General features: G+C 52.1%; 1 protein-coding gene across 1 annotated transcript in view; it reads left to right on the top strand.

Annotated features, from left to right (window-relative positions):
- The window catches only part of LOC103557151 (uncharacterized), a 138110-nt gene that overhangs the window by 42102 nt on the left and 70268 nt on the right, over window positions 1–25740 (top strand). The window contains exons 23-34 of the mRNA XM_070566749.1: window positions 1517–1676; window positions 1880–1959; window positions 6138–6324; window positions 6570–6725; window positions 7116–7249; window positions 8395–8553; window positions 14655–14835; window positions 18702–18913; window positions 20518–20706; window positions 21138–21277; window positions 22236–22398; window positions 22504–22590. Coding sequence (XP_070422850.1) covers window positions 1517–1676; window positions 1880–1959; window positions 6138–6324; window positions 6570–6725; window positions 7116–7249; window positions 8395–8553; window positions 14655–14835; window positions 18702–18913; window positions 20518–20706; window positions 21138–21277; window positions 22236–22398; window positions 22504–22590 — 1848 coding nt within the window. The remainder of the gene's footprint in view (window positions 1–1516; window positions 1677–1879; window positions 1960–6137; window positions 6325–6569; window positions 6726–7115; window positions 7250–8394; window positions 8554–14654; window positions 14836–18701; window positions 18914–20517; window positions 20707–21137; window positions 21278–22235; window positions 22399–22503; window positions 22591–25740) is intronic.

The following is a 25740-nucleotide window of genomic DNA, read 5'->3' on the forward strand; positions in this document are numbered from 1 at the left end:
ACTGTTTCCCCTGCCTGGAGCACCTTCCCAGACGTCCACTTGACTCCCTCCCTCGCTTTCTTCGTCTCCTTGAATGCCCCTCCTCAGAGGCACCTTCCCTGACACCCTGCCAGGGCCCCTCACCCCCTGCATTTGTCAGCCGGGTCCCCATCACCAGCTGCCGTCTTATGTACCTTTGTGTCTGGTGGTCCTGTGCCTCCCTGTCTGGAGCGTGGGCCCCGTGAGGGTGGGACTTTGTGTATCTGACGCTCCGTCGTCCTCCCTGTGCCTGCAGCCGGGCCTCGCACACGGTAGTGAACATTCATTGGTGCGAGTGGAGGTGTGTTACTGCAGGATGTTAAACGGGGCTTGTGTCTTAGGCTGTTTTCCCAGGAGCGGACCCGAGCTGAGGATTCGCGCAAGAGTGATTGATTGAGAAAAGGCTCCAGGGGCCGGCCCTGTGGCCGAGTGGTTAAGTTCGTACATTCCACTTGGGTGGCCTGGGTTCCTGGGTTGAGATCCCAGGCGTGGACCTACACCACTTGTCAGCCATGCTGTGGCGGCAACTCACATATGAAATAGTGGAGGATTGGCACAGATGTTAGGTCAGGCCTAATCTTCCTCAAGGGAAAAAAGAGGAAGATTGGCAACAATGTTAGCTGAGGGCCAATCTTCCTCAAGAAAAAAAGAAAAACAAGAAAAGACTCCAGGAGGAGAAATTAGGACAGGGAAAGGGAAGAAGCTGAGCAGGGGGTGCTGTGGGGTGAAGTGGCAGCCTCGGCCTGATCCCTGGGGAGCCCCGGAGCAGGCGTTCTGTCTCAGAGCTTGATTCCCTCGAGGCTAAGAGCTGGATGCTCTTCACTCCTGTGCCACGAGCGATGTTCTGGAGGCCCCAGGTGCCAGGCCCTCACAGCAAAGCGTGCAAAAGCTGGGAGACGAGCAGGCAGAGCTGGTTAAGGGACCGAGGGGAGCTGGGCAGGGCGCCAATGCCGCGTGCACGCCTGGCTTCACTCCCGGCTATTTACTGAACAAATCAAGACCCTGTCGCCGTGGTCCTGGGTCCTGCAGGGCCCTGGTCCTCTCCAGGATACTATTTTTGGATCCCCCAAATTCCTGGTTTGGTTCTTGTCTCGCGAGGTCAAGGATGAGCATAAGAACTCACGTGTTTGGGGCCGGCCCCGTGGTGCAGTGGTTAAGTTAGCACGTTCCGCTTCTTGGCAGCCCAGGGTTTGCCGGTTTGGATCCCGGGTGCAGACATGGCACCGCTTGTCAAGCCATGCTGTGGTAGGCATCCCACATATAAAGTAGAGGAAGATGGGCACGGATGTTAGCTCAGGGCCAGTCTTTCTCAGCAAAAAACAAAAAAGAGGAGGATTGGCAGCAGATGTTAGCTCAGGGCTAATCTTCCTCACCAAAAAAGAAAAAAAAAAGAACTCACGTGTTTGAACAGTGGAGGCAGGGGTCCTCTCTCAGGAAGAGTAGGGACCCCATGAGCACGATGGGGTTCATGACCTTGAAGAGTCCACTGTGTTTCCAGAAGGACAGCTGGCTCCCTCAGGAAGCATCCGCCCACCTCTTCATGGGCACGCCCGGGTCCCACGTGCCCAGGGATGTTGCGCTGGACCTCAGCTACAGCTGGCCCCAGGGGAAGTTCCGGCTGAAGCTTCTCCACCCCAGGAAGAAGCTCGAGCTGGACGGTAATGACAGGGCCCCTCGCTGGGTGCCAGACCCAGGGCCGGGCCCCTGCTGCCTGCTCACTCGTGGATCCCCCAGCGACCTCTGGGGTCAGCACTAAGTCCAGCCGTGTTGACGGGCTCAGAGATGGGAAATGAGTGGGGCGTCCTCCGGTGAATGCCAGGACGTTGAGCCCCGGTCTCTGAATTCTTGTTTTGTCCCCCAGGAAAGATGGAGACGCTCCACAGCGGCCGCGTGGGTCACCTGGAGCTGATACTGGATGACAGGGACGTCTACTATGTCAAGGTTGGCTCCATGTCCTCAGTCACCTGTGTGGCGCCCGCCACCTTCCCGGGCATTTGCACCCCCCCCCCCCCCCCCGTCCCAGAGCCCCAGCTTAATAATCGCCACCTCCTTTGGAGTTCTAGCGATTCTTTCCCTGCCCCCAAGCAATAACATTTGTGACTTCTCGTCAGCCAGAAAGGTATAAAGAAGAAAAAACGGGCTCAAATCTCACCACCATTGATGTCAAAGATTGATGATATTAGTGAACACAGGAACGTGCTTTAAAAATTCAGAGTAAAGTATAAAATGGCAAGTTAAAGCATGTCTGTCCCCCAATTTCCGGAAGTGTCAGTGCACACACCAGGAAATCTGTATTCGTGTCCCCCGGCTGGGTAACAGAGCGCCCCAAACTAGGGGGTTTCAATGACAGAAATGTCTCTCTCGTGGTTCTGGAGGCTGAAGTCCAGAATCACGGTGTGGGCGGGGGTGGCTCCTTCCGAGGGCGGGGAGGGAGGATCTGTTCCGGCCCCGTCCTCATTTCTGGAAGATTCTGGCCCTCCTTGGCTTGTCGACACTGTCTTCTCTCTGTGTCTTCACGTTGTCTTCCCTCTGGAGGTCTCTGTGTCCCAATTTCCCCTTTTCGTAAGGACACCAGTGACACTGGGTCGGGACCCACCCTCAGGACCTCGTCTTAACTTGACCTCCTGCAAAGACCCTGTTTCCAGACAAGGTCACGTTCACAGGTCTGAGGGCGAGGACTTAACAGCTTTTGGGTGGGCCATAGTTCTGCCCATAATACGGTAGATTTGCAAAACCTCTTAGTTTTGAGTTTAGTTTCTGTTCATTTGTTTTCCATGAAAAGGTCCTACACTTTTCTTTGTTCTCTCTTTGCTGTTAGTTTTATGCCAAAATGTATCTTGGCAAACTTTTTGTACCAGCGTGTGCTGGTACAATTTAAATTTTATTGTGTTAAAAAAGAAAATAGGGGGGCCGGCCCGGTGGCGCAGTGGTTAAGTGCGCACGTTCCGCTTCGGTGGCCCAGGGTTCACCGGTTCGGATCCCGGGTGCGGACATGGCACCGCTTGTCAAGCCATGCTGTGGCAGGCATCCCACATATAAAGTAGAGGAAGATGGGATGGATGTTAGCTCAGGGCCAGTCTTCCTCAGCAAAAAAAAAAAAAAAAAAAAGGATTGGCAGCAGATGTTAGCTCAGGGCTAATCTTCCTCAAAAAAAAAAAAGGAGAAAATAGGTAACACCTTTCAATGATTCAAGGTTCAAAAGATATGAGAGGTTCTAGAACTGACTGTCTGCTGTGTCTAAAGGAATTAGAAGTAAAGAAAATGAGAGAGGCGGTTCCTGAGTGGCACTAGCCACTTTCCACGAATTTCTCCATCATTGCAGAAAGTTCTCTTGGTCAGCATGGGCAAAGAGTTAAACCCTCTCCCTTGCGCCCCGCCCCAAAGCCAGCCGCTGCTGACGTTTTGTGGTTCCTCCCAGAGAAAATCCATGCCCACAGTCCGCAAATAGGTGTCCATATATTTCCACCCCCCCAACCTTTCTGAAAATGAACGTGTGTCCATGTGTTGTGAACGGCTGCGCGATCGTCAATGGAGGGAATTTATTTAGCTGGTTCCGTAGCGAAGGGCTCTGCGTTCTCCCCAGGGTTTTGGTCTTGTCCGTGCACAGCCCTGAGCGCCCCTATGTCTGCGGGGTGAATTCTAGAGCAGAGCAGAGCGATTGTCTCTCAGCCGGTACTTTTCGAGGTTCTCAGCTGGGCGCCTGGCTGGGACTCGGTGGGTCCGCTGAGGTCCTTGCAATCCTATGAAGTTTTGTGTCTGTCCTGCCTTGTGGGGGAGAATTGAGACTTTCCGTGCGATGCTCAAGAGGGTCTGGGACTCCCCAAGGGGTGAAACCGGCAGCTTTACACTCGCTCCTGCCCGGCGGGACCTCCGGGCGCCTTGGGCTTTGAGTCTGGCCATCCTGCCTCGGTTTCCCGTGTCCATTCAGACAGCTCCAGACTTGAGAATCTGGAGCTGGGGCTGGAATTTTTGCTGCGTAAACACGCTCTGGGCTCCCAGATGGGCTTCCGGCCCGGGCGGGGAGGCGGCCAAGTGTTGGGCAGAGGAGAGCGTCTCCTCCTAAAGCCCCAGCTGCCCGATCATTTCAGAGCCCCCGGGGCCCTGGAGACTCCAGCTGTCGGCTAGACGCACAAGAGCTGACGGCCCCTCCCCGCAGGCCCGCCTGCCGGAACAGCTGGGCCTCCGAAACTTTCTAAAGCCTGTTCTGGGAGCGGGGAATGCAGGTGGCCTTGGGCCCAGGGTCCCTCCTTCAGTCCTCCTTTTAAACTCGTGTGAAATAAGGAAACTGAGGCACATGAGCTCAGGAACATAAGCCAGCAAAGCGGGGTTCAACTCACGTCAGAGTTCATGGGGTTTCAGGATGGCAAGGGGGCGACTGCTGGGTTTCGGCGCCCCCCACCCCGCCCGGGGGGCAGTGACGGGCGTCCCGAGCTCCTGGTTCCCTGGAGAGCCCGGTTTACACCCGCTGACCCAGTGCAATGATGACTAGTGTTCTCTCCCACTGTTAAGTGTCCTGGTTTGGGTGAGAAATTCTAGGCACCCTATTCACAGGCTGTGCTGTGGCCACCGCCCCTCAGCCTCGGATAGAGACCCGAGAAAAGCGTCGCCAAGACACACGGTTAAGTGAGAGAAGCAGAGCAGAGCGGAGAGCCTGCCTCTGTTTTCACGTAAGGGGGAGCGCGCATATGTGTGCTCGTGTGCACACACGTACACCCTCGCACACGTGCAGACAGACTCATGGAGGCCCGTGCTGTCTCCTGAAGATGCACAAGAAGTGGGGCACAGTTGTTCCCCGTGAAGGAGACGGGACACCAAGGAGGAGGACGCGGCCCGTATTTTTCAGTGTCTTTATTCATTTATTCAATCATATTTTACCAAGCACCTACAGGGTGCCGGGTCTGGGAAGACAGCTCGATGGAAGACACACACACAGAAAATTCTCTCCCCTTCAAGCTTGCATTCTCGTGGGAGAGACAGTAAGTAAAATGAATAAGCAACCTGCACGGTGATAGGGGGGTGTAAGTGCTATTAGAAAAGGGAATCATTGAGCTGGGTACAGGGGTCTGAAGTTACGTGAGAGGAATGGTCTGGGGTCGGCTTCAGTTTTAATAGGCTGACAAACCTGATGGAGAAGATAACTTGTGGCAAAGACGTGAAGGATGTGCAGAAGAGAGCCATGTGGTTCTGTGGAGGGAGGGCATTCCGGGTAAAGGGCACGGCATGTGCAAAGGTCCTGAGGAGAGAATGTGCCTGGCGTGTTAGAAGCATAGCATGAAGGCCCCGGTGGTTGGAGCAGAATAGCAAAGGGAACAGAGGTGGAAGGACAGATCGTGTAAGACCTTGCCGAACAGTAATCAGAAGACAGTGATTTGTGACTGTTGTCAAGGAGCAAAGGCAAAAACAGGATTTATGAGAGAGCACAAAGTAGCGGACAGTCTGGGAACAGTGAGGCTGTTTTTACACCTTTTGGGTAAACAGATCAGCTGGCGGCCAACAGAGAGTGCTGTTGGCTTGGTCTGCAGTCGGCGGGGACCATCAAAGACGAGCGTTCCTGCGTCCCCTCTGCCAGTGTCCCCCTGCGGGCGGCTCTGCCTTTGCTGGCCGGGGCTGCACCACTGACCTCCAGAGAAAGTCTTGGCCTTGCTGGTCTCCACGAGGACAGTGGCTTTTCCCCTGAGAAAGATGGGCGTGCGTGACCCTGCATGACGCAAAGGGGTCGCGCGGTTGCCGGGTGAACAGATGGCGGGCCAGGGCGGGAGCGGGAGAGCCGGGAGGACGATGTCGCAGTGATGCAGGCACGATGACCAGGGCTTGAGCCGGGCAGTGTGGAGGTGGCCAAAGTGGTCGGCTCCCCAAATATTCCGCAGGGAGAGCTGACCAGGGTCCCTGATGGACTGGACGAGGGAGGAATGAGAGGGCGAGACAAAGAGTCCCTTAGCCTTCCGTCTGGATTCGTAATAGTTTGAAAAACATCAAGTTTAAGAAATTGGAGAAGGATCGGCCTAGAAGGCCGTTAGCTGGACTCCGTCCCCTGCCTTCTGTCCGGCCCCAGTTCCTGTGGTGGGGACCACGCCTGCTGGCCGAGCCCGTCCCCTTAGGTGATGCTGGGGCCTTTCCAGGGCTGGAGCGACCTGCGGCCAGCGGCGGGCAAGGAGGCCCAGCGGTTCGAGGCCCAGCTGGAGGTGAAGCTGGTGACAGCGGGCAGCCCCGTGGTCATCGCCGGGAACCTCAGCCGGCAGGCGGGGAGCAAGTTGGCATTTTCCGTGTTCCTGAACAACCTGCTGAGGGACCAGGCCCACCTGTCAGGTAGGAGGAGGGACCCCTTCCTGCCACACCTTCTCCATGGCCGGGTGCTCCGGGAGGCGGGCTGAGTGCCCCACTTGTCGTTCCTGTGCCCTGAACCTGCCAACGTTAACATCCCATCTAAGGAAAACTCCAGCCTCTGTGTCTGCTCACGGCTTCCGTATGACCCCCCTGAGACCCCCTCCAATGCATGGACCACCCTCCAGGAACCACCATGCCCGTCCCCTCCCTGCCCGCTTTCCCCACAGCGCTGCTGGAGAAGAAGGCAGAGGACAGGCTGCAGGTGGTGACCCTGGGCGGCGAGCTCTTCGTGCCGGGGCTCGTGGGGCTGCGCGCCGGGGGCCTCCTGCGGCAGCGGGGCGGCCTCTGGACCAGCTCCCTGAGCGTCAAGTACGGCCTCCTGGGTACGGCACCATGTGCGGGGGGCACGGCGGGAGGTGGCAGGATCACCATCTGCTGGAGCTGTGGCTCCGAGGGTGAAGGGACCACTGTCACCTTGGGTGTTCTGGCCTCACCGCATCGCTCCTTAGCCAGTTGTTCATTCCATCGGCTCTGAATGGCACTGAGCACCTGCTCATTACAATAAAAGTGTGTGCGCACGCACGTGCCTGTGTTCAGGGGGACAGAAACCTGTCTCTTAAAACCTCCCCATCAGCAGGTCCCACTGAGTGACCTTAGGTGGGGTGGATCCTGGGGGATGGACTGAGGCTGGGCTGAACACTCCTGTCCTTGGAACGGGGAGGGAGGGCTGCCTGGCGGAGGAAGGGCAGGGGTCTCTGGGTCGCCCCGCGTAGGTCAGGCGAAGCAGCCGGCTCAGGAGTGCAGCACCGGCCAGAAGCTGCGGGCGGAGAGCAGCCCGGAGGGCGCCTACCAGCTGGAGCTGGACCACGAGCTCCACTGCACACAGCTCCCGGTGTTCAGCCACAAGGTGGGTGCCCAGGGCGGGCGGGGAGTCTGGAGGGAGCCCCGGGTCAGGGAGGTGGTGGGCTGAGCACCCTGAACGCGTCCTCGAAGAGACGGATTTGCTCCAGGTCACGGACGGGAGCGGATCTGGAACTGGAACGTCGGTCTCAGTTTTCCATCCATTTGTTCAGTTAGTCTTTATTAAACACCTACTGTCTGCACCGTGGGGAGAGCTGCGCACAAGGCAGAACTTCGTTTCTGCCATCCTGTTGCTGGGTAGGGGCAGAATGAAAGACAGTCCAAATCAAGGGAGACTTAACTGCCCACGCATGGTAAAGGGGCAGAGGCTGAGAGCATAACAGAGGGGAATCTAGTTTGCACGGGCACCAGGGAAACCTTCTTTGGGAGAAATAAATTTTAAGCTGGAAATTAAAACATGGGACAGTTCTGTTCCCCTGGAAGCATGCTGCAAGCAGAGAGAGCAGCAGGTGCAAAGGTCCTGGGGCAGGAGGGAAAATGGAGCGGTTAAGGACCTGGCAGTTCACCAGAGTGGCTGGCGGGGTGAGGAGAAGGGAGGAGCGGCTGCTCCTTTGTTAATTTACTTGTTTCAAGTTTGCCTCTCCCGCTGGGTCGTTGCCCCCACGAGAGCGGGGTCTTCTGGTTCCTTCATTCCTGGGTATGTGGTGCCCAGTGCTGCACTTAGTACCTACTTGGTACTTGGAAAATTGTGTTCTATGAATGAATAAATGATGAGCCTGTGGTTCAGAGGTAGGAGAAGGCAGCAGGAAGCCTCAGGGGTGAAAGCCTGATCCGCTCGGGTTCTGTCCAGGGAGCCGGAGGCTGCCCGGGAGAGTGGGGATCAGGGGCTCTTGGGTTTCTGTGAAGCAGGTCAGGAGTCATCCTCCCCCGGCTCCTGGCTCTTTCGCTCCTTATGGGGCCTGGAGCAGGGAGAAGCACTCACCTGGGGCTCAGAAATTAAGGGGCACCAGAAACGCAGTCTCGAAGGCAAATCGCGTTCCAAGGCGATACTTTACAAAATCAAAATCATTGCAATCAAACCCGCACCTCCTCTGGAACTGCCTCCCCAGAGAAGCCTGCTCCCCGGGCGGGTGGTGGTGAGGACGCAGACAAGTCTTCCTCGGGGGTCTCCCTGGTGGGGTGTGTCCCCAGGTCCAGCTCCGGCATGAGGATGGCCCGGGCCGCCTGCACTCGCAGCTGGAGGTGAGCTACGGGAAGCAGTGGGGCGAGAGCAGCAATAAGAGGCGAGTCCGCCTCAGCCAGACCTTCCAGAACGACTCCGGCCCGGCCCTGAGCAGCTACTTCATGGAGGTGAGCCCGACCTCTGCAGGCCAGAGTTCAGAGTGCAGGGGCAGCTGGGCAACGCAAAAACCTACCCCCCCCCCCCCCCCCCCCCGCCCAGTGTCTCTTCAGGCCTTGATCGCAAGGACACAGGCAGCCAAAACTCAGGCTTGGGGCCAGCCCCGTGGCCTAGTGGTTAAGTTTGGTGCTTGGCTTTGGTGGCCTGGGTTTAGTTCCCTACACCACTCGTCAGTAGCCACACTGTGGTGGTGACCCACATACAAAATAGAGGAAGACTGGCACAGATGTTAGCTCAGGTGAATCTTCTCAAGCAAAAAGGGGAAGATTGGCAATGGATGTTAGCTCAGGGCCAATCTTCCTCAGCAAAAAAATAAATAAATAAATAAATAAAGCCTCAGGCTAGTCACCTTACCTTTTGCATCTCCAGCCCCCGCATCCCTGGGAGTCCCAAGGACTGCTAAGGGGCCGTTTGTAAGAGGGCTCGTCTGCAAGGCTGTTTGCAATCTGTTGTCTGCAAAGGGCTTGGGAAACAAGATTCCAACTGTAAAAGCACAGATTTCCATCTGTAAAAAGTGCATTTTGGAAACGAGTTCACTTCCAGGCTTTACTGGAGGGGTAGCCGTTTCTGGTAAGTCAGGAATAACCAAGCCCTTAGCCCCTGAACGGGCGATGTGCTCTTAGAAGGCACACGCTTAGCTTTGTGTGTTTACTTTTAAATTGTTTAAAAAACTTTTTAATTATGGTAAAACATATATAACATAAAATTGACCATTTTCATCACTTTGGGGTGTACCGTTCAGTGGCATTAAGCACATTCCCGTTGTCGTGTGATCACTGCCACCAGCCGCCTCCAGAACTTTTTCATCTTGTGAAGCTGAAACTCTGTTCCCGTGGATCACTGACTCTCTGTTCCCTCTCGCTCCAAGTCCCTGGAAGTCGCCATTCGGCTTTCTGTCCCTGAGGAGTGTGGCTGGGTGCCTCGGAGGACTGGAATCAGGCAGTGTCTGTCTTTCCGTGACTGGTGTATTTCACTTAGCATCACGTCCCCCGGGTCCATCCAGCTGGCAGCACACGACAGAATTTCCTCCCTTGTTAAGGCTGAAGGACACTCCGTTGTGTGGATGGACCGCGTTGTGTTCATCCGGTCATTCACCGATGGCACTTGGCTTCCCCTTTGGGCTCTTGTGAATGACGGTGCTGTGAACACGGGTGTGCAAACGCCTGTTTGAGTCCCTGCTTTCATTTCTTTTGGGTGTGTGCCCAGAAGCAGACGTGCTGGATCAAGTAGTGATTCTTTGCTTGACATTTTTAGCAACTGCCTCCTGTTTTCCATAGTGTCTGCACCATTTTACAGTGTCACCGTCAGTGCACAAGGGTTCCAATTTCTCCACATTCTCACCAACACTTGTTATTATAACTTCTGGGGTTTTTTTTGATAGTAGCCATCCTAATCGCTATGAGGTGGTATCTCGTATCTTCGATTTGCGTTTCCCTGATGATTAATGATGTTGAGCATCTTTTCACGTGCTTATTGGGCATCTGTATGTCTTCTTTGGAGAAATGGCTATTTCAGTCTTTTGCCCATTTTTGAATCAGGTTGTTTGTTTTATTGTTGTTGTTGAGTTGTGGGAGTTCTTTATATATTCTGGATGTTAACCCCTTATCAGATATATGATTTACAAATATTTTCTCCCATTCCTTGTGTTGGCTTTTCATTCTATGGATAGCATCCTTTGATGCACAAAAGTTTTTAATTTCGGTATAGTCCAATTTGTCTATTTTTACTTCTTTTTTTTTTTTCCTGAGGAAGACTGGCCCTGAGCTAACATCTGCACCAGTCTTCCTCTTTGGATGTGGGTCTCCGCCACAGCATGGCTGCTGATGAGTGGTGTAGGTCCACGCCCAGGAACCGAACCTGGGCTGCCAAAGCAGAGCGCACTGAACTTAACCACTAGGCCACAGGGCCAGCCCTGGTCTATTTTTACATTTGTTCCCTATGTTTTAGGTGTCACATTGAAATAATCATCATCAAATCCAATGTCATGAAGCTTTTAAATACTGTGTTTTCTTCTAAGAGTTTGAGAATATTTCATCTATTTTGAGTTAAATTTTGTATATGGTATAAGATAAGGGTCCAAATTCATTCTTTTGCACGTGGATATCCAGTTTTCCCAGCACCATTTGTTGAAAAGACTGTCCTTTCCCCCGTTGAAAAGGCTTGTCGCCCTTGTTGAAAATCATTTGCGCATGCATGTGTGAGTTTATTTCTGGGCAATCTGTTCTGTTCCATTGGTCTGTGTGTCTGTCTTTATGTCACTACCATACTGTTTTGATTACTGTATCTTTGTGAGACCCCCCAACTTTGTTCTTCTTTTTCAAGATTGTTTTGGCTATTTGGGGTCCCTTGAGATTCCATATGAATTTTAGGATGGCTTTTTCTATTTCTGTCCCCCTAAAAAATACCACTGGGGTTTAATAAGGATTGTGTTAAGTCTGTAGATTGCTTTGGGTAGTATTGATGTCTTAACAATATTAAGGCTTCCAATCCATGAACATGGGCTGTCTCCATTTGTTTGTGCCCCCTTTCATTTCTTTCAGCAACATTTTGTAGTTTTCACCGTGCAAGTCATCTGCCCTCTTGGTTAACTTCATTCCTAAGTATTAAATTGCTTTTAAGTGATACCAATACGACATGAATAAATCCTCCTTCTGAAAAAAAATATATGTATAACATTTAAAATAAGGCTAAAATTCCTTTCCAGTTACCATCCCTGATCCTGGTCCCTCTGCCACTGCCCGGAGGGAACCACGGTTATAGTCTGGGGCACTGGAGAAGAGCAATTTTCCTATTTGCTTGCTCTGTGGACCCATCACAAACACTTAGTTCTGTTTGGTGAGGCTTGCTGTGCATCCTTTGGCAATGGATCCTGGAGAATGTTTCTGGTTGTTTTATAGAGATCTACCTTATTCTTTTAAACACCTGCATCGTGTTCCATATGTGGCTATCCTGCATTTTCTTTGGCTGTTTCACTCTTGTGGTTTCTAATGTATGCCTGAACATCCTTGGGCATGTCTCCCTGGGTGCACGTGTGACAAGGTCTCCAGGGCAGCTGTCACAATGTGGAACTGCTGGGTTACGGAATTGGTGCATTTGTAATTTGCTGGCTTTTGCCAATTTGCCCTCCAAAATGTCTGCCCCCATCACCCACCTCCCAGCCACGTCCGAGAGAAGCGGTTTCCATATTCTCACCAACACTCAAGTTTCACCATCTGCAAAATATTGCCGATATGGGTGGAAATGGTGTCTTGTTGTTTGAATTTGCACTTCCCTGATTACTTCATGAGGCCGGGCTCCATCTTTTTGTGTATTTATTCTGCCGTTGCGTTAACCTTTCTGTGAACTGCTTTTTCATATCGTTTGACGTTTGGAAAAAAATTAGAATACTTGAGTTTTTTATTGATTGGTAGGAGTTCTTTATATAACTGCCGTAGATGTGTCATAGGACAATTCTAAAATGTGAACATTTCTTATTTCTAGAAAACCCGTGCCCCCCAGGGTTTTAGTGAAGAAATTGGAGACCTGTGACAGCATCAATGCAAGTGTGGCAGGCACCACGCTAGGTCTGGGAGACAAATATGAATAAAATAATCTTAATCTTCTTAAACATCCTTAAGAATCTGACAGTGAGCAGGACAGGAAGGGCAGAGCGAGCAGTGATGAGCCTTTTTTTTGTTGCCAGACCATGTGTCTGACACTTCGTTTGTATTATCTCATTTCATCCCTGTGAGGTAAGCATTATCTGTCCGCATTTTCCAGACGAGCAATTGGGTAAATGGACTTGTCTGAGGTCTCACAGCGACTAGGTGGCAGAATTTTGGGTTTAAATTCCACTTTGCCTCTTTGCAAACCTCAGGCATCCAGAATGGGAGAAGTAAAGCCACAGGCACAAATGCCTCATTTTATTGCACCCCACTTTATTGCTCCCCACAGATATTGGCTTTTTTGCGAGACCCTCCACCAGCAAAAAGATTACAGCTCACTGAAGGCTCAGGTGATGGTTAGCATTTTCTTGGCAATAAAGTATTTTTTAATTAAAGTATGTACTTTTTTTTCCTGGATAAAGCGATTTCACGCTTAATAGACTACAGTGTAGAGTAAACATAACTTTTATATGCAATGGGAAACCAGAAAATTCGTGTGACTTGCTTTATTGCGATATTTGCTTTATTGTGGTGGTCTGGAGCCGAACCTGCATATCTGGGGGTATGCTTGTATCTCTATTTACAGATGACGTGATCTTGTATTTAGAAAACTCTGAAGAATCCACGAAAATTCCTATCAGAGCTAATAAATGAGTTCACCAAAGTCGCAGGATATGAGATCAATACACAAAAATTAGTTGTGTTACATTAGCAATGAAAAATTTGAAAATGAAATGAAGAAGAGAATTCCATTTACGATAGCATCAAAAAGAGTAAATACTTAGGAATAAATTTAACAAAAGAATGTAAAACTAATACTCTGAAAATGACCAAACATTATGGAAAGAAATTTTTAAAAACGTAAATAAATGGGAAGACATCCATGTTCTTGGATTGGAAAATTCAATTTCAAGATGACAGTACTTCCCAAATTGATTCAAAATTCCTTAAATCTGTCCCTACAAAAACCTGAGCTGTCTTTTTGGCAGAAGTTGACAAGCTGATCCTAAAATTCACATGGAATTGCAAGGAACCCAGAACAGCCAAAACAGTCTTGAAAAAGAAGAACAAAGTTGGAGGACTCATTCTGTCCCAATTTCAAAACTTACTGCAAAGCTACAGTAATTAAGACAGTGTGGTACTGGCATAAAATAGACATATAGACCAATGGAGTAGTATTAGGAGACCAGAAATAAATCCTTATGTTTACAGTCAATTGATTTTTGACAAGGATGCCCAGACACTTGCAGATGGGGAAGAATAGTCTTTTCAACAAATGGTACTGGGCCAACTGGAGATCCATGTGCACGGGAATGAAGTCGGACCCTTACCTCACACCATATATAAAAACGAACTCAAAATAGATCACAGACCTAAAGTTAAGAACTATAAAACACTTAGAAGAAAACATTACAGTAAATCTTCCTGACCTTGGATGAGGCAAGGGTTTCTGAGATATGACACTGAAAATATAAGTAATAACAAGAAAAATAGATGCTTTGGACTTCATCAAAATTAAAAATGCTCATGCTTCACAGGACACCAATAAGAAAGCGAAATAGCCCACAGAATGGTAGAGAACATTTGTAAATCATGTATCGGATACAGGATTGGTATCCAGAATATATAAAGAGCTCTTACAATTCAATAATAAAAAGATCAAGAATTTGAATAGATATTTCTCCAAAAAAGGTATACAAATGGCCATAAGCACATGAAAAGATGCTCGACATCATTAGTCTCTAGGGAAATGCAAATCAAAACCACCATGAGATACCACTTCACACCTATTACCGTGGCTAAAATTTAAAAAGACAGACAAATAATAAGTGTTGGTGAGGATGTGGAGAAATCAGAACCCTCATATATCGGTGGGATCATAAAATGCTGTGACTGTTTGGAAGAGAATTAAAGACATGTGTCCACAAAAAACGTGAACATTTATAGCAGCGTTATTCATAATAGCCAAAAAAATAAAAACAAACATTCATCAACAGATGAGTGGGTAAGTAAAATGTGATGTACCCACGCAATAGAAGATTATTCAGCAAGAAGAAGGAAGGAAGTTCTGACACAGGCTACAACATGGATGAACCTTGAAGACATCGTGCTAAGTGAAAGAAGCCAGACCCCAAGGCCACACACTGTATGATTCCGTTTCTATGAAAAGCCCAGAATAGGTACATCCGTAGAGACAGAAGGTAGATCAGTGGTTTCAGGGGCTGTGCGGAGGGGGCAATAGAGAGGGACTGCTGACGGGCACAGGGTTTCTTTGGGGGATGGGCTGGGGCAGTTTCTGATGGCCAGAGCACTCCGGCCGACCCCCGGCTGTAGTGGAGAGCCAGTGGAATGTTCTAGGTGGGGAACAGCCCGACCTGGCTAGCATCTCAGGTGTGGGTCTTCTTCAGTTCGTGCTGCAGGTGCCCGTGCGGCATGTGGATTACCGCATGCAGCTGCACCACTCCAGCCTCCGCCAGCCCCACGTGCAGAGCAGCACATACCTGAAGGTGCAGTGCAATGGGCGGCTGCCCTTCGTGGCAGGCTTGCAGTGGAAGGACACGTCCCGGGCCACCCTGTGGAAGTGGGAAGGTGAGTGTCGTCTAGGAAATCTCCTTGGCGAGCAGTTAAGATTTCTGGTCTCCAGGCCTTTGCTCAAGCCGTGCCTGCTACCTGGAACACCCTTCCCTTCTCATTGCCTGGCTAACTCGACTCAGACCTTCAGTGTAGCCCGTGACACTTATAATTATATCCTGGTGTCTCACCCTCGCCAACAGAGCTCCACATGACAGGTCCCTGCCTACCTGTCCAAGCTTATCTTACCCCACTTTCCACAGTGTGCGTTATCCTGAAGCCCCACTGGCCTCCTTTCTGTTCCCCAAATGTACCTCAGGGCCTTTGCACTTGCTGTTCCTTCTCCTTGGAATGCTCTTTCTCTCACTTAAAAAAAAAAGTGGATTTACCATAGTTTATCCTTGAATTAATTTTTTGAATTAATTTTTATTTTTATTGAAGCAATACATAGTTTGAAAAGTGAATTCAACTATGAGTTGGTGAATGTTGAAAGTGGGTGAGTGTTACATGGGGGCTCATCATCTTATGCTCTCTACTCATGTGTGTACTTAAAATAAATTTTTTAAAGCTTTAAAAAAGTTTATAAGGAATAGAGTAATTCTCTGCTTTCTGTCTTCCTATCGCAAGTTTTGCATAAAACAGCAATCACTATAAATTCTTTTAGCTGTTTCTTGTTATACTTTCTATCTTTTAAAATAATATAATCATGCTACTATTTCTTGAGTTTTCTTTTATGTATTCTCCGTCAGTGTCTGACTAGACAGGATGAGAATTTAAGTCTTACACCAACCCTTTTCAAATATCTAATTCCTCCCATTCCCCTGAAAGAGTCACGTTTCATTAATATTCAGTGTTTACAAATTTGTGACTCTTAAATTTCCTTCCTAGTCAAGACACATGGTGTTCTACGATTCTAACTTTTTGTTTTTCCTGGAGTTATGGTTGCCTTTTTTTCCACTGTTTGATTAGTTTTCTATTTTCCTCTTGCTAATTATTTCTAGAATCTTCCACCGTGGGGCAAAGCTTTTCTCCAAAAGGTCGAGCTCATCAGCTTATTTATCAGCTTCAATTAGTTCTCGTATTTTTCCTGGAGACCCTCTTCCTGGAGCCTCTGTCCTCCTCCTCCAAGGCAGACCAGGTGCACAGCTGTGGTCCCTCCACCCTCATCCTGGGAATTCCCCCTTCCTCCCCTCTGGGTCACAGCCCCTGTTTCTTGGACTCATGTCATCGTCTTCCTTGGTTTACCCTTTTGTTCTGATGGCGCACGTCTTCCAGTAGCTTCCCGAGAGAAGGTGCATGGGAGGTGTATGAGATTCCTAGAGCTGCTCTAACAAATTACCACAAACAGCGTGGCTTAAAGCGATGGAAATGTGTTCTTGCACAGATCTGGAGGCTGAAATTCTGAAATCAAGGTGTCAGAGGGCCCTCCTCCCTCTGTGACCCTGGGTAGAATCCTTCCCTGCCTCTTCCTGGCTTCTGGTGGTGGCCACTGATGCTTGGAGCTCCTTGGTTTGCAGCTACACCACCCCGATCTCTGTCTGTTGTCACACGGTGTTCTGTGTCTGTGTGTGTCTGTGGCCAGACTTCCCCCTTCTTGTAAGGACACCAGTCCTACTGGGCTTAGGGCCCACCCTACTCCAGTACGACCTCATCTTACTAATTATACCTGTGATGACCCCATTCCCAGATGAGGTCGCATTCTGACCTACTGGGGGCTGGGAATTGCTATCTTTTCAAGGGACACAGATCAACCCATAACAGGATGTAAACATTTTGAAACCCCGAATGTTTAAACTGGCTTCCTTCTACCTGGGTAATTCGTCTGAGGAGAGAATTCTAGTTTCCCCTTTGGGGTTTTGAAGACGTCCCTCCACCGTTGTCTCGAATTGGTTGAGAGGTCTGACGCCATTTCTGATCCATCTTCTTTTGCACGTGCCCCTTTTCTCGCTGTCTGGTAGCTTTTGGGAGCTTGTCTGTACTCCTACTGTCTTTACATCTTCTCATGACGAGCCCTGGAGTGTACCTACCCTCATCCATTGTCCTGGGCACTTAGCATCAGCCCTTTCAATATGGAAACACGTAATTTGGGTCTTGGCACTTTTCTTTGATAATTTCCTTCCCTCTGTGTTCTGGAATCCCGTTGGTCTGACGTTGGTCCTCAGAGATGGAACCTCTCATTTTCTTTCTTTTCTTTCCCTTCTTCCATCTCTTTGTCCTTTTGTTCTGTTTTGAGGGCTGGCTTCCTCCACTTCATCTGCCAGTCCTTTGACTGACATTTTAATGTTGGCTATCTTATTATCTCCAAGAGCCCTTTTTTTGTTCCAGAAAGTTCTTTTCTGATAGCGCCTGGCTCTGTGAATGCATCCTCTCTTCTTACTTCTCTGAGAGCTTATGTTATAGAATTGGGGGTGCTTCGATTTCTTCTCCCTGATTTCTTTTTGTTTCTGAATTTCCCATTAGTGGGTCTCCCCAAAACGCCAGGCAGGACGTGGGGCTGTGCTTCTGTTGAGGAGTTGGCCACTTGGCACCGGAGTGGAAGGAGGCTCTAAGTGTAGGGCGGGGGTGCACTTCTTGGTTGGTGGGCTTCCCTGCCGAGCGGCCGGGTGGGGACCTGGCTCTCCTTGGGGACCCCCAGAGCCTGTATCTGTGGATCTTTTTTTTCCCGTCATTCTGTGCTGCCGTGGGACAATCTTCGCATGGCCTGTGGACGGGTACAGCGGGCAGTCACTGGGCTCTGCTCTATTCAGTGTCTCCCCCTTCTCAACTTCGCGCTCACCCTCTGCTTTTTCTGTGCCCTGCCTGCATCTGCGCCTCCCTGCCTCAGTTTCCCCAGACAGTAAATCTCCCACCTTCAGCGCAGGGTGGGGCTGCCCTCCCCTGTGACAGCCTCCCACTGTCGTTCATCTGGGTCTCAGCTCACCTGTCACATATTCATGGAAGCCATGGCTGACCTGCCTGATCGTCAGGGAATTCGTCTTTATTTTCCTCCATAGCACTCGGCATTTTCTACTCAGGTCTCATGACCCGTGTTTATTTGCTCGGGACCGGTCCCTCCCCCCATCCGCCACCCCCAGACGACAAGGTCCACGAAGGCAGCGGCCGCGACTGCTTGTTCACTGCCAGATCCCACGTCTTGAGTGATACTTGTCGAATCGTAATATTCATTACAAAGGAGGAGAGGGTTCTGCGCCCTAGCTTAGTTCCTGGTGGAAGGGCAGAAGGTTATGCTGAATGTCACCTTCTTGCTGATTGATGGTGATGATTGTGCCCTTTAGTCTTCTTGATGGATCCCATACCCGGGATCAGTACTGTTGTGCCCATTTGACAGATGATGGCAGCCCAGCCTCAAGGAGCTCACACAGCTTGGAAGACTAAAGGCCATGCGCTTTATTATCACACTCCAATGCTCCCCCTCCAACTCCTTCCAGCATTTCCTTTCTCCAACACGTTACGATGAAATTTTCAAACATACAGAAAAGTGCATAGAATTATGCGGTGAACACCAACATCCTCTCAACCCAGATCCTACCATTAACGTTTTCCTCCACTTGTCTTATCAGGCATCTATCCACTTACCCATCCATCTTATTTTTTGATGCTGTTCAAAGTAAGTTGTAGACATCGATGCATGTCACCTCTAAACATTAAATAGAGCAAAATGCACACATCTCCGGGGGACCATTGATGAGTCTTGACAGGTGCCCACGGTCAAGATTCAGAACATGACCATCATTCTAGAAAGTTCCCTCCCGCCCCATCCCAGTCGTTCCCAGTCCTGAGATGTGCCCACGGGGGCTGTGCTGAGGCCATCAGAGCCCCTTGCTACCTGCCGGAAGCTCCCTTCATACCCCTTATACCGGCTTCTCCCTCTTGGCCCCTCGCAGGAGGCTTGAACCTGGACAGTCCGTGGCTGACGGTCTCTGCGGTGCACAGGCTGTCCTGGCCCCACCCGGCCACGTTCCAGGCTGTCCTGGAGCTGACGCTGGGCAAGGCCTGGACTCTCAAGAACCTGGTGATGAACGTGGCCTGCAGGAGCCGGGGCCTCGACAGGGAAGGCAAGATCCACGTCTACACCCCAGCTACCACTTACCTCCGGGTGCGCATGCTCGGCCCCGCCCCCAGCCACCCCCGCCCCCACCCAGCCCAAGAGCGGTCCCGGCCCCTCAAGTCATCCCTGCAGCGGGGGAAACCTGGCTGTGGGCCGATACCAGGTCTCCGATGTATGGAGTTCGGCTCACCTGCTGTTTACAACCTTCAGAGATAGTTGCCAGGTGGATTTGGAAGAGCGGACCCGAAAATCATTCTTGCTTTCCCATCTTCTTGCTTAGCAGCTGATAAAGCAAAATATGAAAGCAGGTTGAAAGGTAGCTTGGAAGCAAGTAGACCTTGGGGCTTTTCCTGAAAACCAGAATGAAAACTTAAAGGCTGTAGGTCAGTTTTATACAGACTTCTCAGGGTAATTAAGTCTGCCTTTTAGCGTGTATTTGATCACAGACGCGTAACAGGGTTTGGAAGAAAACCAACCAGCCTTATCACTAGAGAAGGACTTCCCTGGTGTCACCCTAGGGAGCCTGGCGCATAAATCCTCTCCCCATGCTGGGATGCTGTGCAGACGCAGGGTGGGCCAGCCCTGACTTGGGCCTGGAAGGAGGCAGCTCAGTGGGCCCGTCTGGGGGACAGCACAGTCCCCTCTGAGGCTGGGGCCCCGTGGTCCCAGGTCAGAATCAGGGGGATCGGGGTGTTCCTGGCGAGTAGAGGGACCTGAGGAGGCCTCCGTATGGCAGATGGAGCCAGGACAGGAGTGCGAGGCAGGGTCAGCCAGCCAGCTCCCGCGGATGGCCCAGCCAGAGAGCGTGATGACGGGCCGTGCCGGGCAGTGGCAGTAGAGGTAGGGTCAGGTGTCCAGATTCCAGAACTGGTTTGAAGGTGGAGCTGACGGATTTGCTGATGGATTGGCAGTGGGGAGGGAACAAAGGAGAAGAGACTAATGACCCCCGGGTTTGGCCCAAGGAGCTGGGCAGAAGGAAGTACCATGTGCCGAAATGGCGAAGCCAGCAGCCAGGGGCCCACGGGTTCAGGGGGAGACCGAGGGTCGGTCACATAGGGGAGGAGGGTTACGGAGTTCAGGCATTTGGTGGGAGGTTCAACCATGCCCAACCGCATCTTGGCCCCATCACCTTCCCTTGTGAGGCCCCTGAGTGAGCTGTGTGGACAGGGACAGTGGCGGGCAGGACACAGGCACCGTGATAGTTCTAGTGGGCTTGAGCTGGGGCTAGGGGTCCCGCCCAGCGCAAGGCTGAAGTGCTCTCCTCCCCCAGCCCCAAGGCAAGGCAAAAGAACGCCCAGCTCTTCTGAGGCCTGAAGACCACTTGACGATGCAGGGAGAGAAGCCACCGGCAGGCGAGTGCTCCTCAGGGCACAGAGACCCTGCCCGCTAGTAATAGTGGCCCAGTGAGATCATAGTCCCTCCTGGAGCTAAAGGGGAGAGAGGACGAAGGGAGTTATGTCCACTCAAGGTGACCCTGTAGGGAACAACCAATTCTGCCTGGACCAGTCAGGAAAGGCCTTGCAGGGATGGCATTGGAGGGGTTTTGAAGTATGAGTAGGAGTTCACCAAGTAGGAATTGTGTATAAAGACAACCCCAGGTGAGGGAATAGGGTGTGCAGAGGCCTTGGTCACCATCTCCTGCCGCACTGCAGGTTTCCATGGTGACGGCCCTGGCACGGAGCCTCTTCCGCAGCCGGAGTGAAGTCGAAACAGCCTGGAGTGCGGCCATGCAGAGTGAGATCCGGGCTGAGAACAGCCGGGACCGTAAGATCCTTCACTGCTGGTTGAATGGCCCCCAGCGGGAGCTGAACCTAACGGCAGCCTACAGGCACGTGGAGCAGGTGAGAGTCCAGCGGCCGGTGCTGGAGGCTCCATCCCCGAGGGACCCCGGATCCCTCACCTGGCATGGGGAAGGGCTTTGTCCACCAACTCAGCCTATTACCTGGGACCTCCCTGAGCCTCAGTTTCCTTATCTGTAAAAGGGACCCTGGTCATATTAGCACAGACCCCAGAGCAAAGCTCGGCTCCTGGGGCCAGAAGCCCAAGTTCCTCGTTGCTGGCTGGGCACCTGGGGAGCTCTGGCCGTACCCACGCCAGCTTATGGTCTGACTGGGGTGGAAGCCACAGCCAGGTTCAGCAGCCCTGCTCAGGTGGTCGTTCCCGGGGGCAATGGGTGGGCAGTGGGAGCCGCCCCTTGTGCTCCCCCAGGGCAGGATGTCAGCAGCTTGGTCCTTGCTGCCATCCCTCCCCATCGGCCTGGTCCTCGTTGCAGCCCCGGAAGACCCACGTGTCGCTGACGGCTCTGGGGACCAGTGCTGGGGGCCAGCCTCGGGGCCTGCAGGTGGAGGGCGACCTGGAGGAGCTGATGCGCGACAGGGTGTCGTACCAGAAGCGGGGGACCTTCCTCCTTAGGTACCTGCAGCCCCTTCCCCCAGGCCGAGTCCCCTTAGGTGCGGTGCCTGCCCGAGCCTCTGCTCTCCAGCCTGAGGGTCACCGGGGGAACCGGGTGTCCAGTGCTGCCTGGAGAGGCCCACGCTGACCCGCAGGGCCTGGCAGAACCCAGTGCTCGAGACGAGCTGCCCGCCTTGGAAGCCCCCCGCGTCCCTAGCCCCTTGCATGGGTGCGCTACGATGGGAGCAGAAATCAGAGGCTTGTCGCCCTGGCCTGGAAGCCAGCAGACCTGGCTTGGACCCCAGGCTGGGTATTGACCAGCTGGATGAGCGTAGTCATCTATTGTCAAAACAACAGTAATAGCCAAAAAGTAACGGCAGCTGTCCTTTGCAAAGGTCTCAGTCATTTTTTTAATTTCATTTATATTTATCGGGCACCTGCTATGAGCCAGGTACTTTTCTGGGCATGTGGGAAACAGCAGACAATAACAAGGACAGGAATCCCGGCCCTCAGAAAGCTTGTATTCGCTGCACACACGTTATCGCTAACCATCCCAACCACCGTGTGCGATGGGTGTGGTTATTTTAGCCCCCATTTTACAGATGGGAAAACTGAGGAACAGAGAAGCCGATCAAGTCCTTTGCTGTCTGAGGTCACACAGCTAGTGAAAGGCAGAGCCTGGACTCCAGACCCCATGTGCTGCCTGTCCCTTGGGTGTCTGCTGCCACATGGTGCTGATGACCCCAGCTGAGCCCAGCTCCCGGGGTTGTTGCAAGGGCACGGCGAGATGGTGAACGGGTGTCGATTGGCAAATGGTGACACGGAGGACTGACGTGTGGCCTGATGTTCCTGTCGTCCCTGTCGCAGAGTCTTAACTCTGCAAGACAGTGACAAGCCCAGGCTGAGCCCCTAGGGCACAGCTGTCCCCCGACCCCGCCAGCTCTTTAATGGTGTCGCCCATTTCCCCTCTCCACGCCAGGCACCCTTGGACTCCACGCATCCCACAGAGCATCCTTGTGCAGGAGACCTTCACGGCGGAGAAGCTGCACCAGCGGTACTCCCTGGAGACCAGGGTTGTCCTGGATGGCCGAGCAGAGACCATGCAGACCATTGTCCTGGGCTACGAGGCGGGACGCCCCTATGTGAGCGGGCTCCAGGGCGCAGCTGGGGAGGGGCCTGAGCGCAGGAGGGAGGCCCCCACCCGTCCCGTCTCTGCCTGTGCGCACATGTATGGCTGTCCCTCGCAGGTCTGTGCGGGCCTGACCCACCCATACAGCGGCTCGGCCGTGCCCGGGAGCCTGGAAGGGTGCGCGGTTGCTTGGAATCGACACGCCGTAAGTGGGAAAACCCCAGAGACCTTTCCGCCCCGGCGGTCCCCCATTCAAGCTGCCGTCATCTCTCCACGGGATGAACGAAACACTCTCCTGCCTGAGTTTTCTGTTCCACTCTGTCCCTGCTGTTCCAGTCTACTTGACAGCCAAGGGGGCCTTTCCACCATGCCGACAGAATCACGTCACTCCATTGCTTAAAAATCCTCGGCGCCTCTCTTGGGATACAGACCCCAGTCCTGACCCTCTGGCCTGGCTGACCCTCCAGCCTTACCGGAGACGCGCGTTCACCTCACCCAGCCTCCTTCGTTTCCTTGCCTGGTTCCCTCCTGCCCCAGGACCTTTGTACTCTGTGCCCAGAGCTGTCACTCTCTACTCAGCTTTCCCTCCCTCCCTCCCTCATCATCTTCTGGGGTTCAGCTCCAGCATCATCTCTTCTGAGGAGCTTTCCCTGACCCCCAGCCCACCTCACACCCCATTACACCTCCTCCGTACCCCGTACCACTTGCTTCTGGCACCTGTCACGAACCCCAGTTCTGTCTTGGTGTGGTTCTTTGGCCAGTCGCTGTCCCCTCTGCCAGTCTGTAGGATCCGTGATGGGTACCGTGTCTGCTGTATTTCCCATGGTGCCCACGGGGCCTGGCGCATAGTAGGCGCTTCACGAATAGTTGTCACCTCAGTGTTATTGAAAATCCATGACGTCCCCAACCCAGGGCAGGGCGGACTAACTCCTTCTGTGAAGGACTAGATAACTGTTTCAGCCTTTGTAGGCCCTGCGGTCTTGGTCGCAGCTACTCGACTCTAGAAACACCCAGAAAATCCGCAAATGAATGGGCGTCGCTGTGCTCCGATAACACTCTGCATGGGATGTGTGTGTCCCCCGGGTTCACATGTCGAGGCCCTAACGTGATGGCATCTGGAGGCGTGGGGTCTTTGGAGGTGATTGGGTCCTGAGGGTGGAGCCCCCACGATGAGATCAGTGTTCTTGGAAGAAGAGGAAGAGAGCGAACCCTTTCTCCCTCCGCCACGTGGGGACAGCGAGAAGACGGCCGCCCGCCAACCGGGAGGCAGGCCCTCACCGGGACCGACCGTGCCGGCGCCCTGACCCCGGGCTTCCGGCCTCCAGAACCGTGAGAGATAAACGTCTGTTGTTGAAACTGCCCAGTCTCGGGGGCTTTTGTGATAGCAGCCTGAACCAAGACGACCCTATTTACAAAAACAGGCCGTGTTCACCCTCGGGCTGTAGTTTCCTGAGCCCTGACTTGGAGGGTCTCCCTGTGAGTCTTCCTGGGGGTGCAACTCGTTTTTGCCTGTGTGTTTTTAGCAAATTAGCTCATGTCTGCACCTCAGTTTCGTTTATAAAATGGAGACGGCGTGCTTATTTCTCACTTGGTGGCTGTGAGAATCGAAGCGTAATGTCATCATCTCTCGTGAGTCCTTAAGACACGCTTCCCAGGCCCTCCTCCACGTCTCCTTCCTGACCCCACGAGGAGCAGAAGCTCCTGGAGATAGCCCATTCTCCAGCAAGCATGTATTGAGCGCCGACTGAGTGCCAGCTCCCGGACAAGGAACGCGGTGGTGGTTTCTTGCTCGCAGTTTATGAACAATCTGTTGGCAGGAGGGTGATGCCAGGCCACCTGTCCTTCTGGGGCCTCGCTTCCCCGCCAGTTAGACGGGCTGCGAATGGCTGCCAGAGGGTTGGGAGCTCAAGTCCTTGAGGGGAAACAAGGCAGGCCGACACCCCAAACACCTGCAGAAATGTTCCCAGTGGTGTTGACTGTTTTTAAACCGGAGATTGCAGAATGGCGCCCTGGGCCCCACGCAACCTGCAGGTGTGTTTGGTTTGGCCTGCTTCGCATGTACATTTAAAAAAAATTAGTTGTCAGCAATAAAATCAGAAGATTTGGGATGAAACCCAGATTTCTGGTTCTAATTAAAAAAAAACAAAAAACTCGGAAGATCTGAATCACTGAGCCTAAAATCTCATCTGACAACAACAGGCTAGAACCAAGGAGATGGGGGCCTTTCCATTTGGTTTAATTTGGCTGCTGTTCTTTTTAAAACCATATTTTTGTTTAAGGACACCCATTTTTCTGTTCTCTGGGATCTTTATTCCTCCTCCATCTTGGTTCTAAAATAAAGCCATGTATTCTTTTAAAGATGTACACCAGTAATAAAAATTCTGCGGGGGCCGGCCCCGTGGCCGAGTGGTTAGGTTTGCGCGCTCCGCGTCGGCGGCCCAGGGTTTCGCTGGTTCGGATCCTGGGCGCCGACATGGCACCACTCGTCAGGCCACGTTGAGGCGGCATCCCACATGCCACAACTAGAAGGACCTGCAACTAAGATATACAACTATGTACTGGGGGGGATTTGGGGAGATAAAGCAGAAAGAAAAAAAAACGATTGGCAACAGTTGTTAGCTCAGGTGCCAATCTTTAAAAAAAAGAAAAAAATTCTGTGACCAGACATTTTTAACTTCTCAGCCAACACAGGTGGGAAAAGATGGCAACCTGCTATGTATACTTGGCACGTGGCTGAAGCTCCATGGTTGCTGAGTGAATAAGTGGTTAACGAGGTGTATGAGTTTCTTATGGCTGCTATAACAAATGACTACGAACTTCGTGGCTTAAAACAACACAGGTTTATCTTACCCTTCTGGAGATCAGAAGTCCAAAATGGTTTTCACTTGGCTAAGATCAAGGTGTTGGCAAGGTTACATTCCTTCTAGAGGCGCCAAGGGGAGAATCCACTTCCTTGCCTTTTGTAGCTTCTAAGAGCTACCCACGTTTCTTGGTTCCTGGTCCTGCTCTCCATCTTCAAAGCCAGCAGAGCAGCGTCTTCCACTTTCTCTCTGACTCTGCCCTCCCGCCTCCCTCCTGTGAGAACCGGGCAGTTACCTTGGGTCCCCTGCATAATCCAGGATAATCTCCCCATCTCAAGGCCCTTAACTACACAGCCCCTTTTGCCCTGAAAGGTAATGTATTTACAGGTTCCAGGGTTAGGACGTGGACACTTTGGGAGCGTGGGTACCATCCTGCCCGCCTCACTAGGAATAAAACATCCTTCCACCTCAGCATGGCTTTGGCGTCGGGGTTTGAGGCTGTAACTAGCGATTCTGCATTCGTCCAGATATTTATTGAGCACATACTATGCGCC

The sequence above is a fragment of the Equus przewalskii genome, chromosome 12 (genome assembly GCF_037783145.1).
Source record: "Equus przewalskii isolate Varuska chromosome 12, EquPr2, whole genome shotgun sequence".
In the NCBI taxonomy this organism is placed as follows: Eukaryota; Metazoa; Chordata; class Mammalia; order Perissodactyla; family Equidae; genus Equus; species Equus przewalskii.